We start from the raw sequence: 18,108 nt of genomic DNA, 5'->3' as shown, positions 1-18,108 counted from the left end.
ACACTATATTTTAATGCCACAAACGCAGAAAAAAAATCAGCACATATTTCATTCCTTTAGATTTTCAAACATTTCGAACAGAGGAAAAAGAATTGGACAAGACTGAAAACCTTTTAGGCAAATATTTCGTCAATTTCCGGCAAAACTGCAAATGAATATGTTTTAGATCATAGGTGTCAAACTCTGGCCCGCGGGCCAAATTTGGCCCGCAATGTAATTATATTTGGCCCGCGAGGCTATACCAAATGACTACTCGAGCTGGCCCACCGGTATTATACATTATTTTTCAGATTTTGCATATCTGGACTATTAAGTTATATATTGTATAGTAATAAGTGTTGCTTGTTCCATATTCAATGTTAAAGCAAATCTTGTTTGGGTCCATATTAAAAGGTTCATTTGTTCAATGGTGGCCAGCGACTTTGTTCAAGTTTTACATTTTGGCCCACTGGGTATTTGAGTTTGACACCCCTGTTTTAGACCATCAATTTTTTTTTTTTTTTTCTTTCAACCATGTTTAAATACTTATTGGGGGGGAATCCAATAATTGTTCACATCTTATTTTCAGTCCATATCAATACATGTTATTGCCTGCCATTCATGTCCAAAATAGTCTTTAAGGGGAAACCAGTCGTTTACGAAATTGTCCAAAGTTCCATCCAGTGCATTATGTAATCGTTTGTATGGTAACAGTGTCAAGAGTTTCTCAAGCCAAAAGAGATAAAGTAGGGGAGTGTTCATTAATCCAGACTTGTAGTATGGAGAGGCGAGCGGCGTACAACATTATGAGCATTGGTTTACCACGAATTAAAGGAGTCACATGCAGCTTGTAAATGATTTTATATTGTACTTCATGTGATTTGTTTGATTTAGTAATTTGTCTTGCATGGTCTAATACTTTGCTCCATATCTGGTCTTCCCAGTTTTGTTTAATACTTATTAAACCTTTGCTATTTGCTGTAATTTGATCATAAATGTGTGTCGTTATTTTACTTTTCAATGCAGCTGCCTTTAATAAGATGCTATCTAGCACATTTGTTTTTCCACCTTGTTTGTAGTATTCAATCGAACGACTTACTCATTTGTAAATATCGAAAGAAGTGGGCTTGAGAAATATTAAATTTGTGTTTTAATTGTTGAAAAGACTTAAGAGCATTGTCTGCATAAACATCTAATATTCTTACGATACCAGCTTCTCTCCACTCATTAAAACCAGCATCAGCACAGGTATGTCTAAAATCTGGATTATTAGCAACGGGAGCCAAGAATGAATATTTATCAAGCCCTAAATATTTACGAACAGCACTGAGAGATCTACAAATATTTTCCAATATATTTATATAGACCATCATTTTAGTATTTTTGACAAACGTCTACAATAAAAAAAAAGAGCAATGTCATAATTTTCCTATACATTTTGATTCAATGCCAGTTTGAATCCAGTTTAATGCCTTGATTTTGGCAGAATTCATTTAATGACTTTCAATGCCTTTTAATGCCCCGCGGAAACCCTGTGAGTGTGTCTGTTCAATATTATAATTTCCTTTAGTTGTGAAGCAGTGATCTAACTGTGTCGCTATGGTTACGACCTTCATGTGCATAATGGCAAATGGTCTCAATTTACACGACGGCATTAAGCACTCAAAGAACCTCACATCAAGAAACCCACTCACCCATTCACTCTCTCACTCACACACCGGAGTACGCAGACACTGGGGGCAGGAGTCTGGAGTGTCTTGCTCAGTTTGAATCTAACATCCCGGTGTATTACAAGTCTAATCCAAGATATTTAAGCAAATAAATAATCTGTTCTATACGAGCGATCGCGATGTCGTCACATCCGGGGCGGTATAAAGGTCTGTAGGCAAAACAACACGAGATACAGTCAATCATGAGCGAACTAGATCACAATGTCTGTGCCATAAACTGTACAAACCAACGATCTAATGAAGCTGCAAAATACACAAACGACCCCAAATGTCCGTCAGCGCTGGTGTGTGGAGCCCAGACAACTCTGCTGCCAAAGCTCGTCAAATAAATGTAGCCATGTATGTCTATTTCCACATGTTGTTGTTGTTGTTGTTAGCATGTTAAGAAGGTTGTCATCTGATTTTGAGTTGTTACTTTTGCTTACTTTTTTGAAGGCTTACAGAGGTGACTTTTTCATTTCTACAAGTTGATTTATGAGCTTAAATGTAATATTTATTATGGTGGTGAACAGAAAAACATTGGTTGTGGATAAACAAGTTTGACTCTTAATTTTGGAATAATGACGTAAATGCAGTACCTCGGAATGGGTGATAACGAGTTACTACTGCATATTAAAGGTTAATCACAACGATGCACACTTAAAAATCTTTACTTTTGCTGCCTTGCTCTCACTCTGCTGCCACAGACAGTAACTCAGGAGTTCTGCTCATCAGGCGACTCTCTAAACATAGAAACTGAACTGAAATGTGACTGAACTGAACCTTTTAACATGAACTACAAAACTGTAGTTTTTTTCAGCCATTAAACTGACACCAGCATCTACTTGAACGCAGATTGTGTCTTATACATTTCGTCAGTGTCTGTGAATGTCTTAGGTCAATCTGAACTGTTACACCATTGGGGTATTCCATAATCGTATGATCATTGTGCTGTCTTTGTGTATAAATACTGTGAGCTGTGAACTGTTCTTCAGAGCATCTTGTATCCAGGTACTTGGTGTGTCTCCATATGCATATGTCAATTAAACCTGCACGCTTGATTCATGACAACTTCTCTCCGGTTTTCATTTATTATAGTCTCAATGTTTACTATAACAACTGCCAGAGTGCAGTACAGACGGCGCCACCTGTCAGCCCAGCAGCTCTCGCCGACCGGACACTGCGCATGTGCTGGAAAATACGGAAGTAAATAAAAACAGTGATCGCTCGTATTGATTTTTTGACCCAAAATGTATAAATAAAAAACCTAAAATATCGACTTCTACATTTTCTCCTGAAAAAGAAAATTATTTTTCTTGTGAATGAATTGAATGGTGAACAGAGAACAGCGCTGGATCCAAAAAAACTAAGTCAAAGTGTAAAAAGTTATGAAGGAGCAAATTGATCCTCGTCATTAAAGTAAAGGGTAAAAATCACTGAGGGCCGAAGCAAAACTCTGTAAATCCAACATAGTTTAAAGGTTTGCGTATGACACACAGTGCAATGTTTTGTTTCAAACAGGTTGTAATTAGATAAAATATTCACCTTTTCAAGCTTCACGCTTGATGAATAATGTGAGGATATGTCCCGAGGGCAGACAGGGTAAGGTGTCACAGGCTGATTCTGCAAACCGTGTTGAAGACCTGAGACTGACGAGTTCACAGGGCTATTCTGGGATGTTATAAAACACTGACTTTACAGCTCTGCCTCTGATTAAGAACCAGCGGAGTTTCAAAAGGTGAAACACATTCATGATCACAACTTTGAATTTGTTTTGGCTGAGAACAAATCTTCTTTTCTCCCTCCCATGAACAGTCCAATTAGTGTGATCCAAAGCAACATACCGCTAAAATAACATGTTTTTACTGTTTAAAAGGAAGTAAAGTGAATATAAATGTATTGAATCTCACTGCATCTCTTTGCTTCAGTTTTCACATGATTACAGCTGGTTGTAGTTACATGTTCCCAGTAGGGCGCCGTCCTAAAACAAGGCTCCCCTGAGCGAGCCTGGGGCTGCCTTGGAGCCAAGGGAAGTACATGGAGGGAGGGATGTGTGGGTGTTATCCGTGCGGAGACGGCGCACCTGTGATGAAGATTACTTTAGATATATTTAACCCAACTCATCCAAAAGAACTCACTGTTTTAAGAATAAGTCCAAAATAACTGATCTAAATAAAGGACTCGATGTTATTAAGTTTGCTTGAAGGACCTATACCCGATTTCTAGTTATGGAATATAATTAGTTTTGTCATAGTTCCTTCAGTATGTTGTCAACTCAGATATTTGTGGGGAAAACACTGTAGATGTGCAGTAATTATAAAGCATAAGTATCAATTTCATGAACTTGCAGACGAGTTTGAGAAAGTGAGCATGAAAAGTACGTTGAGAAACGTGCCTATAAACATGTCCCTGTGAAGAACTGGGAGTATTTTTTAGTTTCATTGGGCCCATACTGGCACTTCCTTCATTTAGTTTTATTTAGTGGTTTCTTCTTTCAGTGTTTGAAATGGAAAAAAATCAGGTGAGACACTGCAGGTGAATAGGGGAAAAAGTAATTTAGTGATATCAATTTGAAACTTCTGCTGTTGATTGCTGGCATTAATATGAGAAAAAAAATGTATTACAACTTTTCAGTAATTTCATGTTTTAAAAAATAATAATATTTTCAGCAACATAATCTAAATAATGGATGGACCCAGGTTTAAATTTATGGTTTTATTTTGTTTACAGATTAGCTACTAACATTTTTTTAGCGGGGATCCTGGATCTTGGTTAGTTTTTTAATAAACTATTCATAAATGTAAATATCAGCACACAAAAAAAAGGAAAACAAAAAAAATCAAAATTTGCCTCGATTTTAGTGTTCAAAGCTCAATAAATCAGGCTGGGAATGAAAGATGAAAAAAATCCCCCTGAAGAAACATTCAAAATATTGTAAGTCCAAGACTGGAGAGCTTGGAGTCCGTCAGAGTATGACGTGTAAATGACGTGTATATGATTGACTGTATCAAGTCATGATTCCTTTCATTTTAATTCCGTAAGAACATTCAGAAATTGCCCTCAGTGAGAGCCAGAGGTTGATGTGAATAATTGAGTCCTCGCCACAGTACCACAGCGGGCTCGTACAGCATTAGGCGCCAGGACTCGACTCTCTGAACAAATAAATGCCTTTGCGGAGTCTGGCGTCCCGCTGATGAGGCGCTGTGATATTCAGATGAGCCCGAGCAGGACACAGACTGAATGTGCGTGTTTCTTTCTTCCCGGTCCCGCACGCTGCGATATTAAACATGCAAATTAGCGACTGCTGCTCCGTTCTGTTGGAGAGCACTCGCTGCAAGCTGTCGATTATGACGCGCGGAGTCTAATCGAGTGAGAGACGGCGGGCTTGGGATCACGGGGCTATTTGAGGTGAAGGTTCTGCCTGTGGGACTCTTACCTCTCCCGCCATGAACTGCCCGAAGCCAGGGGGGAAGGTCAATGAGGCGATGACAAAAGTGACCACAGCGGGGAACACCAGGCGACTGACGGAGACAAGGACACCAAAGATATTTTACAACACAGCTTAGAATACAATTACCACAAAGGTTCTGGTTATGCAGTTTTCATTGACTTAGAGAGCAGTAACCATGGTGACACACTGTAAATGTAAGAGCCCATAATTATTTTGAGAAATGCACCTCAAAAATCTTAAATAATGTTGTGGGAACCTTAACCTGCTCGTGTTACCATGGCACTGTGAGTGTTTCCGCCGCTAAGAATTGAAGTTTTCAGGGACATTTGCACAATGAGAGTTACCATAGCAACTCAGGAGTAAACATAAATCATAGCTGGTGTTTAGATGCTTGACAATTTTAAATCATTCATTATTCTTTCAACATAAAAGTGTGACAAAATGGCGGATTTGCAGCACGTCTACACACACTGGAGATACAACACTTCAAAGAGCATTTTTCAAACCGTTTTATATATGTCATTTCTCCCTTTATTAGTCTTAATCAAAGGGACTAGACGCAAGTTGGTCATTTTATACTCACTGCTGCCACCTCAGGTCTTATGTGTAACTGCAGCTTCTATATTAATGAACACTTTTTTGAGTGGCAGGATTTTGCAGTTGTGGTGAACAGGTCTGCGCTCATTCTACACCTTAGGACATGGCTGGAACATGTAGGGGGAGTAAAATACATAATTTTAACATTTTTAAACTCCATATAGTCCCTTTAAAGGGGGGGTATTATGCAAAATCAACTTTTTCAAGTTTTACATCCTGTTATTATGTCATTCCCTCATTAAAAACATGCCTGAAGTGTTGCCTTGGCACATTCACGTATTTTTGAGTAATCTGTAAAAACTCTGATGGCGGCCATTTTAGGGATAGGTTTGCCTGAGTCCTCCTAGGAACGCCCCCACCTCCTGGAGACGCCTCCGAGCTTTCGTCACCAGCCGAGTAACCAACCACTGCTCCTCAGCAGAACCCCCTCCCCACTGATGCCACAGACAGCGTGTGGAGGGGGCGTGTCGGAAAGGCTCAGAGGTTCTTAAAGAGACAGAGGCCTATTTCAAGACATTCACTACAGCCATTTTGAGAGAGCAATTTTATACAAGGCAGTTATTCTAATTTACTGCATTTAGAGACCAACAGAAGGTTTGGTCATCATTGTAGTGTGATATAGAGTGGTGCTGTGTGACTGAAAAAAGCATAATACCCCCTCTTTAAGACACGTAGTTCAGAGCTGCACGACAAAGAGCAAACGTGGCTCTGTTATTGCATGTTAATAGCGAGTTGGCGGCAGACAGAAGTTCCCATGCTCAGACTGAAGCATGAGTCTCGTTTACAGCGCCCCCTGTCTGTCACAGGTCAGGTCAGGTCTCTGTCACTGTGCAGATGCAAAAAGCCCCAGACGCACCATGATTCAGCAGACCTGAATGGTGTCACCACATGTGTCACCACAACCGCGATGTGCTCTCAGAAAATAATAGAGGTTTTTCCCACACGTCAAAGCATCTCAGTGTGCGCTGGCCTTTTAACTATTGAGCTAGTGCTAGCTTGTCAAAGTCATTTTACTGCTAGTGTGTGTATATTAAACAAATCAGTGGGGAAACTTTACTTACTGGCACAAAAAATATAAACTATAATTTAATATAATCGTGCCATGATTCCTTAAAAGAGAAGAACCAAACTGAAGAAGAAGACATTTCGTACAGTTGTTGTAAAATAACTTAATTTTGCCTTGCTTGTTAGTCTATTCAATAGTTTCAAAATATTTTAAAGGTGTTGAACCACTTCATTGAAAAGAAAAGGAGCGCTCTGAAATTGGAGGTCACACAGAATCATCTCGAAACTCTACATTTGCACATTTGTCTATAGTATTAATATTTTCAGAGACCTACTGTTTGGTCAGGAAGCGCGTCATGGTGTTGGGACGTCTCATGAACAGCACCACCTGTCTGTTTAGATAAACGAAGAAGGCCCCCAGGAACCCGCAGAAGATCCTGAACACAGACAAGACGAGGCACATACTTTTATCGGTCGACAGTTCTATTAGGTTAAAACTCTGCTGCCACAATAAAACAGCTCTATAAATAAAGTTAACTTGACTTTTTATGATGTGCAAAAAAGCGAGGGAGCGGCAGCAGCAGCTGATTAATGATTTCAGCGGAGAATGTTTTGAAGCGAACCCCACGAAACCATGACTCATATAATAAACGAGCTCAGCATTAGGTCAGCGAAACTCTCTCCCTCGGGGCACACACTCGAGTAATAAATTGGATTTTCCGGATTTTAAATGTGACATTTGCATAAAGCTGGATTTTAAACGCTGAGCAAGTGATTATTTATGAATGTCTGGTTGAAGATGTGAATGCAATGATGACTTTACCCGATGATGGCAAACGCAGGCAGTTCCTGTAGGTCAAAGGGGAAGTCCATACGAAACTTTGTCCTGAACAGAGCAGTGATGGTAACTGTGAGGGGAAAAAAGAAAAACAATCTCTTACCACCCGCCTGAACCAAATGCATTCTGTCCTCTTTGTTATTATATAGGTCTGCGTAACACCTCATTTGAAAGCTAAGACCCACAAAACTGATCTTTTTCCTCACGTTGTTGCTGTGTTGTGTCACTTTTGTTATGTTTTATTTTTTTTATTTTGGTTACATTTTTGTTGAGTTTTTGTAATTTTTTTGTTGAGTTTTTGTCACATTTTTGTTCAATTTTTGTCACATTTTGGGGAATTTTTGTCACATTATTGTTGATTTTTTTGTCACATTTTTGTTGAATTTTTGTCACTTTTTGGTTGAGTTTTTGTCACATTTTTGTTGAGTTTTTGTCACATTTTTGTAGAATTTTTGTCACATTTTTGTTAATTTTTTTGTCACATCTTTGTTGAAATTTTGTCACATTTTTGTTGAATTTTTGTCACTTTTTGGTTGAGTTTTTGTCACATTTTTGTTGAGTTTTTGACACATTTTTGTAGAATTTTTGTCACATTTTTGTTAATTTTTTTGTCACATCTTTGTTGAAATTTTGTCACATTTTTGTTGAATTTTTGTCACTTTTTGGTTGAGTTTTTGTCACATTTTTGTTGAATTTTTGTCACACTTTTGTTGAATTTTTGTCACTTTTTGGTTGAGTTTTTGTCACATTTTTGGTTGAGTTTTTGTCACATCTTTGTTGAAATTTTGCTTAATTTTTGTCACATTTTTGTCACATTTTTGTTGAGTTTTTGTCACATTTTTGTTGAATTTTTGTCACATTTTTGTTGAATTTTTGTCACATTTTTGTCATTTTTTTGTTGCGTTTACATCCTTGTTATCTTCTCATTTTTTGTGGCTGTTTTGGTGCTTGTTTCCCCAAGAAGCTTTTTGATTAGGGTGAAGCCAAAGTTAAGAGGTTAAAGATCATAAACTAAAATGGCACAAGCTGTGACCTGAAGAAAGGGCACCATCTAGTGGCCAATGAGTGTTTGTTACTCTTACATGACAAACAAATAAACAATACATTTATCGTCTGTACATTTATTAGCAGTTCACTCTATTTTATCTTTTTAAAACTTAAAATTTTAAACTAAAGCAAATTGGTTTACATTATATTTCATGTTTATTGTGACTTGTGTGGTATTTTATGATATGATAAGATAAAGGTTTACTGCCAATGATACTGTTTCTTATACCTTTACTAAAATATTTGTCGTCTAGAACCAGAAAACAGAAGAACAACAATATTATGTGATACATTTTGCAGCCCTAGACCAAACTCTACCTGCATCTTTAATGAAGACCGATAAGACTCTGAAGATAAAGGCGCTGAAGGTCGCGGCGAAGTAGCCTCTCCAGTAGTTTCTGACGGCAAAGTACGTGGACGTCACCTCGATGCTGAAGAGCACCCCTGGATTTGGACAAGACGACGTTGGACCAAAATGTAGAAAATAATCCAGTTTCGAATGCACAGAAGTATATATTTTTTACCTCCGAGTGGTGTCCCAAAACAGCAGCCCACTCCCACAGCACAGCCCACAGTCAGGATGTCCGTGTAACAGTACGGGTTCTACTGACCCATGAAAGAGAAACCAGGAAGTGATCAGTTACTTGGTCTCGCTTTAGTACAGTACAATCAGGGCAAAAGGATGAGAAACCAGGGTAACTAGGATTAATGAAGGATGAGGTTTTTTTTTTTAGGCTGATGCCGATTTCTGTGGATTTTTATCTGTGCCGCCAATTTTTAAAAATGTCTCGTCTATAATCCCGTGTAGGGCGTGTCAGTGTCAGTGTCGTCTCTGACAGCTGGGGATGGTTTATCAGGATTGTGGGGCTGATTCATTCAGGACATTAATGTTTAGTTGATACTCATTTGAAACACACAAATTAACAAAAAACAAAATAAAGAAAAACATAAAATAGGTGTACAAACTTGTGACCGTTTTAACCGTGAAGTTTCACAGCTCCTCTGATGCTGAGGAAGTTTTAAGATTACAGATTTGTTGTGCTTTGTTGAATATTTAAATTATTACATCAGGGACAATGGTTTTAAATGGGGGGAAATATTTGGTTAGAAATATTCAGTAGCTTACTAATGTTTTTATAAAAATGTTACTGGACATGTTTGCAGGCTGCTCCCTTTTTGTTTACTTCTCTACAATCGTTACATGAATTATTTAAAGTCCATCAATCCATTTTCTTCCACTTTTCCGTTGCCGGGTTGTGGGGGCAGCTGTTGGAGCTTCCCAGATCACATTGCACCAGCACCTCATGCCTCCCCCGGCAGGTGGTGGGTCTACGGAAGGACGGCCTGATGGTTCTAACCGGGCCTGTTGGTCTCTCATAAGGAGCTTCTGAACCGCTCTTTGTCTGACCCGTCACCAAGGACCTGTTTGCCATGGGAGACCCTACAGGGGCCCGAAGCCCCCGACAACAGAGCTCCAGGATTGTTCGGGTGCTCAAACCCCTCCACCCCGTTAACGTGGCGGTTGCAGGAGGGGAAATTATTTATAGTGCAAACAAAAAAATATTCTTTTGTTTTTAATCCATGGTGAAGATTGAAGATTGTGAATGTCACAACAGCAGAACCATCAGCCTCCTCAGCTCAAGTGTTCAGTGTTGAGGCCCAAGGCCATGTTTTCACCTCGCCCCCTCTCCTTCCATCAACAACAATGCCAGGGTTTCAGCACAATCTCTTTGCAGCACCGTTCCCATTCGTCTGTGTCTGTTTATACCCTGCAATATAAATGAATCGCTTCTTACGACATAAAATTACCTGGTAAACCCCTGAAAAGAATGACATGAACCGGCTGAGAACAGCTGCGCAGATGCTGGCGATGTGCACAAACGGACCCTGGGGGAGAGAATTAATGAATAAAATCATCACATGAACTTCTAAAGGAATAAGTTTAAGTTTAAGAAGCAGCTCACCTCTTTCCCCACAGGCATCCCGCTGCCCAGAGCCATCGTCAGGCCGATCACTTTAGCCACAAAAGCCTTTAGTGTCAAATATTCTTTCAGCACCACTCCCCTGAGGATAGTCTTCAGCTCGGGGATACCGGACCCTAAGCGGAGACAACAAACAGACTTTGTTTTTAAATTGTAATTGTTACATTTCAATAGGTGAAGATGAGCTACACACCAATGGCTTGTGGAGAAACAAGATGGCAGAAAAGAGAGGAGAACAGGATGAAGAAGAGAGGATAGGAGACCCAGGCCAAATACTGCATTGGGATGTTCCCGTTCAGCTCTCCGTAGATCCACTTATAGGCTGAGGCACAGGCGGGAGTTAAGAGGAAAGGAAATCAGTTAGAAATTTAATAAAGTTGTTATTCGTGATCAAAACAGGCTTAAACACTAATGCTGAGGTTCACACAGAAGTGAGCCACCTACACCTCCCTGAGAAGGTTAGCGCCCCCTATGGGTGAAACAGAAGCTTTCGTCCATTGTATTTGTTTTATTTATATGTCTAATGAATAAAACAGCGGAATTGATTCAGATAATATATTGAGAAGTCGTCAACGTTCCAAAACTGGACTGGAGTTCTTTTTTTTTCTTTCTTTTTTTTAACGTTATCATAGCGATATCTTTTTCTGTCACTTTTATACTGTTAACAAATAACATTTATGAAACCTAAAACGTAGGGAGAGCAAAATATACATGGTTCATTCAGCAGCTAATCTACTAGCTGCGACTGCTAACGTTAATTAATTGCTGAGCATGTTTAATGAGGCTTAATATGTGCCAAGTAGAGAAGTCACAAAGGGCATGTGCCACCAGGTGGAGCTGTTCCCCCGGTAATGAGCCTTGGCAGAAAGAAGCAACATAACCTTACTCTTGTGTAGGACTGGGGATTGTTAAACAATACCACTGTGGTATTGAAAAAAAGTGCTCTGATTTGGTCAGGAACATCCTTCAGGAAGTGACTTGGTTGTTTCAGCTCAAATCAATGATACCAATTTACACTTGGTTTCCACAGGGCATTAAAAAGCAATAAATACTAAATCAAACTGGCATTTAAATCTAACTTAAAAATATTATTTTTCCTTTGAGACAGAGCCCACAACAATGACAACGGCCAACTATTTTTACTATTTTTACATACACAAGAGTATGCTCTAAAACAAGCTGCAGTTCTGACAGAATGTTTTGCTCAAAAGTTTCCCATTGTTTTGAATATCAACATTACCCTCATTCCCCTGTTTGACTCAATGTTTGCCAATCTCACGGGATGAAACATGCACCTTTTTTGTTGGCATTTGTGGCATTAAAATTATAGTATTTAGGCATTAAAAAAGTAGTAAATGTAATGTAGTAAAACTTTTAAAAAGAAGTCCAAATGAACATTATTTTTCTATGTTCTGGTTATAGACGACACATGTTTTTGTTTAAGTATCAAAAAAAGCTATAATTCGGGTATCGGTATCAAAAACCAAGTTTTGTTATAGTACCGGCATCCAAAAAAAAAATACTGGTTCTAGCCCTACTCTTGTGTTTTCATTCAAAACAAAATAGCTCCCGATCGTCCACTGCCAGTGATCTGTGAGTGAGTCTGGTCGTTCTCCTGTGGTTCTGGCACCGGCTTGGAATATTTTATCCCCAGAGTGAAAAAGATCTGTGATTTTGTATCTACTGCTCAGAGTAAAAGGAGCTGAGCAAAAGTACATTCCCTTTTTTTCCCCATAATTTTTATTTGAGCTTTACATAGCGTGTAGAGGTGTGGTGTGTGTACTGTGTTTCTGCGTATATTTGATACATTTGGAAGTCCAGGGTAATGCAGTTCTTACAGTATGGGCAGCTAGGTGGTTTGTGAGTTAGCTAATATGAGGCAACATAGTGGGACAAGGCAGCTGTAAAGGAATATTAAAGGGAAGTAAATACAAAAATACATAGGTAAATAAGTAAGAAAAGCAACAAATACAGGAGATAGTAGACACATACATGTAGAATATAGATAAATGATAATGGAGAGAAAGAGATGGTAGAACATCCTGATGGTGGAGGGGGACTGACTAAAAATAGGGAAGAGTAGTGCTTTACGCTTTGATAGCAATGATAATGTAATTTATTATTAACGTCCTCACTTTTGACCACAGAGCGCTGTGAACAACACTACAGCGCAGCAGTCTTACCTTGCAGGCTCTTGGCGCTGGCGTAGTCCATGCTCCAGCTCACCAGGGCCATGGTGAAGCCCAGCAGAACCAGGAAGATCCAGTCCTCTCCGAGCCGCGTCACCAGGAAACGCTGCACCCGACAAACGCAGTCTGACAAAACCAAACACTGCAACTCACAGAAGGAAGAATGTCGCCTCCATCTGCGCGCTCACCACTTTCTCACGATTAATCCATTTATCCCGAGTCCACATCATCGTAAACTCTCTATTTGAGGCAAGGCTAAGGTGTTTCTTATGCTAAAATACAGGTGATGCTTTGATAGACAACATTTTGGGGACAGATAATAAGTGCAGGTGAAATTATGAGGTATTTTCTCTTAAAAAAAACCTAATAAAAATAGCTCCTCTGTAATTTTGTAAGATTAAAGGTCATGTAGCCAATTCTTCCTGTGTCCTCAAATTACATAATAACTACAAGTCCCTTTCGCACAACATGCTGATTTTCCACAAATTTCAGTCTGAGCAGAATCCCAGCAAACACTTCCCTGTTTGTAAAAAGGGTTGATAACAAGATCTAGACTGAAGGCAGAGGCCTCTTCTTTACATTAATGACTGCATTCATAACATCCTCTGATGGGGAAGTACAATGCGTTACTTAAAGTGGACACATCATGCATATGAAGCCTACAAATAGACTTAAAAACCCTTATTTTCGGTGTCACAGCTTCGTTATTTTACCTTTTATAATTTGAAAATATGTCTCTGTCCGACTTAAAGCAGTACTAAGTAACGTGTTTACCATAATAAATCCTTTTCGCAGTCCCCGTGGGGGTAATACAAGTGTTTATGGGATAATTGGAGGGTGTTTCATCTCCCCCTGGTATCTCTGGCCAGAAAACCATGTTCGCAACTTGACCGGCCACCGGACCGGAGCCACCAATACACACAAATGGAATCAGGAAGAAGAAGCTAACAGGCTAACGGGCAAAGCTAACTGCAGGCTAACGTCACTTTAAACAGTATTTACAGCCAAGTTTGAGTGAAAAAAAATATTTCCATTCTATAATTGGATGTACAATATCTCTCTGTCCCTTCGCCTTTCCTGTCAGCGTAGTATTTACTCTCCAAGACAATTAATAAGTTAAAAAATCGTAACTTGCTACGACACCTGCATTTGCGCTTATGGCCTCTAGGGGCAAGAGTTACTTAGTACTGCTTTAAATAGTAACGATGAAATGCAGGAGAAAGACCTGCTGAAATCTCGACTGGGGATTTTCCTGCTGGCAAAAAAAAAAAAAGACTTTAAGGTTGAACGTATCCGTGTGAGCAGCTCCGGCAGTGCGTGATAAACACACTCATTGATAATGTTGGATTTAAAAATGAGGAGGACAGTTTTTGGGTTTGAACAATGATAAAATTGTAATCAGGAAGTACAGAACGAGGCGCTGACACCGTAGAAGAAGAAACTAAATTTCACAGCTTTGTCCGAGGATTCCACAAAAATGCGTGACTGTTGTGAAATACTACTCCAGGTCTGTCTTTCACGAGGGAACAACATTAAAACATGGTTTAAACTTTAAGAAGTGGATTTTGCAGGATATGTCCACTTTAAAGCAGTGAGCAGTTTGAATGCCTCACCTTGACACCTGGAGAGGGAGCGTTTCTTCTTCACGGAGGAGGAGGGCTCGGACTCGGGTTGTTCCTCCGCGGCGGGCCCCTCCATGTTGGACTGCCTCCGGCTGCGGTACCTGCTGTAGCGGCTCTGGAAGCCATTCTGCCCGCTGCTGCGCCGGCTCTGTTTACGGCCGAGACCGCGGGCGCCATGTTTCTTGATCTGCCTCTCCGTCAGCAGCCGGGTGGCCTCGCGTCGCCCCGAGCCGCCCTGGTGCTCCTGGTACTCCCCATAGAGCTGTGGACGGGACAAAAGCCTTCAGAACACTGTACACACATAAACCCCAATACGTTAAATCACATTAATCATCATAAAGAGGAGAAGTGAGCCACTCAGTCAAAACACAGCCATAGAAAAAGCAATAAAGAAATAAATGCATTTGGAAATACATTTTTAGGGTGAAATGTTACCCAGTGTGGCTTTAAAGTGATAGTCTGTATGTTAGAATGTTTTACAAATGTAATAGATGGTGTATAACTGAACAATTTGATGTTGTAATATGATGTAAATTTGATAAACAATAAATAATTGGATTATTCTCCAAAGAACCAAATTTTCTGATCTCAGCAACTAATCAGAATCAATGAGACGATCTTTTCTGTGAACCGGCCGTCAGGGCCAATCAGAACTAGTAATCACTACCAGACTACTAGTGTAATAATGTCATCTTAAGTGTATGTGACTTATAATTCCGCACTTTATGACATGTTACTTGCCAATATTGCACCTTGTAACTTGCACTTTGTACTTGTAAATTGCCAATGTGGTTATGTCATTTTCAATTTTGTTTTGTCATTTTAATTGTGTAGGACTACAGATGGAAATAAGCATAGTGCTAAATCTGGTGGGGCTATCTTTTTAATGTAACTGCACACTGTCCATTCAATAAATTAAACTAAACTAAATTAAGGGAGGGAGAAGGATGTTTGATCGCTTACTTTTGAAATCTCTTTCCCTCAATTTAAATAAAAAGTTGATGTGTTAAACTGTAGCATATGTGGAAAGCTAGCAAGCTGGCCAGTCCAAGAAACTTCACAGCGTTCACGCAATTTTTATTTTTCATAGCCATTATTTAGCTATAAAACATCCCAAATTATGAACGATCCAGATGTTTTCTTCTGTTGTCAACCATCAACTACGTTTAAGTGATATCAAAGCCTTGTTAAGAATCATCACTAAATAAACAGACCTTTTGACATTTAAGATATGAAATAGTGGCCTCTGAGGTAAATGCTAAATCTTATTCAGTTAGGTTTTTGCTTTTTATCGGGTCGCATGCAGATCCAATGGCCACCAAAGATCACCTTATAATATGTTAATGATAGAGAAACTGCAGAAGCTATACAAATGCCATGAAACGGACATGTCATACCTCGCTATACTATTAAATAAAACGCTCATTACAACAGAACTGCACATTTTGTAAGAACCGGCTCAGATAGCTAACGCCATTTCCGTGATTTCTATGTTTCTCTCTCTCTCTCCTCATTTTGCAACCTAGGAGTGGCGTTCCAGTCCAAGTCTGAGTCCATGATTGTTTACTTTTGCAATCTTACAGCCTACCACTTTAAGGTATAGAGGTAGATAGAACTTGAAAAATCAGAAATATTTGTGTTTCTTGTGTGCCAACCCCTTTGTGACCAGGACTGGCACATAGGCAGCTTTCCCAGGTCGTGTGAGCGCCAGCGCATTCATTCATTGTGTGTAAGGACAGGTATTGTCTGTGTGAAGCGCTGGGCAGAGGGCAGTTGTAGTACTCTCCCCGTTGGCACAGAAGTGTCATTGTAAAAATAGCCCGCACCACGTGCCGACCCAAACAGCTCAAATGAAACGGAAACGCGGACTCGGCTGCAGATTTATCGCTTCAGGATTGACCCAGCAGCTGCGGAAGACATTCATTCAGAACCTATACGGGCCCTTCATAATAAACATGAACCTGAAAGATCTCTTTAGAAGCCACTGATTCTCACACTGTGGGATAGGCTTCATTTCAGACATGTCATATTAGTATCAAAGCCCTTGAATTACTTGGTATTAGATTGAAACTAAAAACTAGGCATAGTTTAGTCACAAATAAGCTTAGGTTTAGAAATGATGGTCTCCTTTTAGGCCATGTAAAGCCTGAGTTTATTTGTTAGTCTCTGGTTGAGCTTGGAAAGTCAAATACAGAATGGTAGAAAACTGACAATGCAGAGTTTCAGTATAATATCAATCCGCACAGTTTTCAACAGACCATTTTGTCAATTTCAACTGACTTCATTATCAGCTGGTGGAGATAAAGAGCTGCTGAGGAGTGGGCTTGAGGACAGCGGCCTGTGAGCAGCTGCAGATGTGCTCTTTCCAAGGACATGAGCCGTGGTCAGACGTGGGATCGAGCAAATGCCACTGGACACAGAGGAGACTCGAGGACAACTATTCACAGTAATTAAACACACACACGGACAGACGAGGGCTGGTGTGTTATTGAAGGTGTTTACGAGAGAGGAGAGATAAGCTCGTACTTACAACATGCAATTTGTCTGACTCAGAATCAAGATATCTAAGGACATGGAGAAAAGTGCAGCCCGACTAATCCATATATGATTTGTATATATTTCATGTGCAGTTTTACTGGAACCACGGAAACAAGAACAGCATAGCTCAGCTCATTATCATTATTAACATCTCAACAGTTCGGTATTATACAAATCTAAAATAGGCCAGTGAAACACCTCATTTGAAAGCTACTTTTTTTCCGAATTTTTTAGTCACTTCAGTCGCGTTTAAATTGCTTTTTTATTATGTTATCGCTTTTCCAGCACGTGTTTGTCCCATTTTTGTCAAATTGTCGCAATTTTTATGCTTTTATGTCACTTTACGGACACTTAAAAAAAAAAAAGTGTTTTCGTTGCTATTTAAACTGTCTTTTAACACTTTTTTGACATTTTTTGTTGCTTTTTTGTTGTGTTTTGACACCTTTTCATCATGTAACGTCGCTTTTTGGTTATGTTTTTGCTTGTTTACAGTCAGTACAATGATTTATTTGAAAGTAGGGATGCACCGATACCGATACCTGTATCGGGCCGATACCACATGCTTGTACTCGTGCTCGTACTCAATACCATTTGACGTGCAGCAGGTGCACCTCTCCACTGAGGAGAGAAAATAGCAACAAACTGGAGAATTGTTTAGTGTAAATCCAATATTCCACATAGAGCTGACTTTATTACAGACGACACTCCCTAAATCAGAGTCTGTGCTGGATTTAACCAGAGCTAAATTTTGTTGGTGCTGCAGCATCTGCAGTGTTTACAACATACAGGCTAATGTTGCTAATGTTGCTAAACTAACAGTTCTGGTGATTCTTACGTTGTTTTATGCCCAGGAGAATTATTCATCTGAAAAACTAACCAAGCGACTAAAAAGTCCTCAGAAAATCCAACTTATAGAGATACAGCAAGTTTATATGGAGCGAAAATGAGCTGCAGCAAAACAATCAAAATGCTGAAGCTACTGGATAAGTTACTATAAACACACAAGAAAATCCACACGGAGCTAAAGTAAAGGAGAAAAGAGAACATTTATCTGCAGTAATGAGTAACATCTCAATACAAAAAATACATAAATGAATAAAGTACAAGCATTGAGGAGCTTTTGGACATGGGCTGTTCTGTCTATGATTGAC

General features: G+C 39.5%; 1 protein-coding gene across 1 annotated transcript in view; it reads right to left on the bottom strand.

Moving 5' to 3' along the window:
* LOC306973413 (chloride channel protein-like) overlaps window positions 1–18,108 on the bottom strand; it is a gene marked incomplete at its 5' end in the record, with an annotated part of 50,373 nt that overhangs the window by 27,337 nt on the left and 4,928 nt on the right. The window contains 10 exons of the mRNA XM_079570339.1: window positions 5,125–5,209; window positions 7,077–7,178; window positions 7,565–7,649; window positions 8,945–9,070; window positions 9,151–9,229; window positions 10,436–10,513; window positions 10,591–10,724; window positions 10,802–10,930; window positions 12,792–12,923; window positions 14,411–14,681. Of these exons, the coding sequence (XP_079426465.1) occupies window positions 5,125–5,209; window positions 7,077–7,178; window positions 7,565–7,649; window positions 8,945–9,070; window positions 9,151–9,229; window positions 10,436–10,513; window positions 10,591–10,724; window positions 10,802–10,930; window positions 12,792–12,923; window positions 14,411–14,681 (1,221 nt within the window). The remainder of the gene's footprint in view (window positions 1–5,124; window positions 5,210–7,076; window positions 7,179–7,564; window positions 7,650–8,944; window positions 9,071–9,150; window positions 9,230–10,435; window positions 10,514–10,590; window positions 10,725–10,801; window positions 10,931–12,791; window positions 12,924–14,410; window positions 14,682–18,108) is intronic.

Source organism: Gobius niger, assembly GCF_951799975.1.
Source record: "Gobius niger genome assembly, chromosome: 14".
NCBI classification, from domain to species: Eukaryota; Metazoa; Chordata; class Actinopteri; order Gobiiformes; family Gobiidae; genus Gobius; species Gobius niger.
This window is presented reverse-complemented; position numbering and strand designations above follow the sequence as displayed.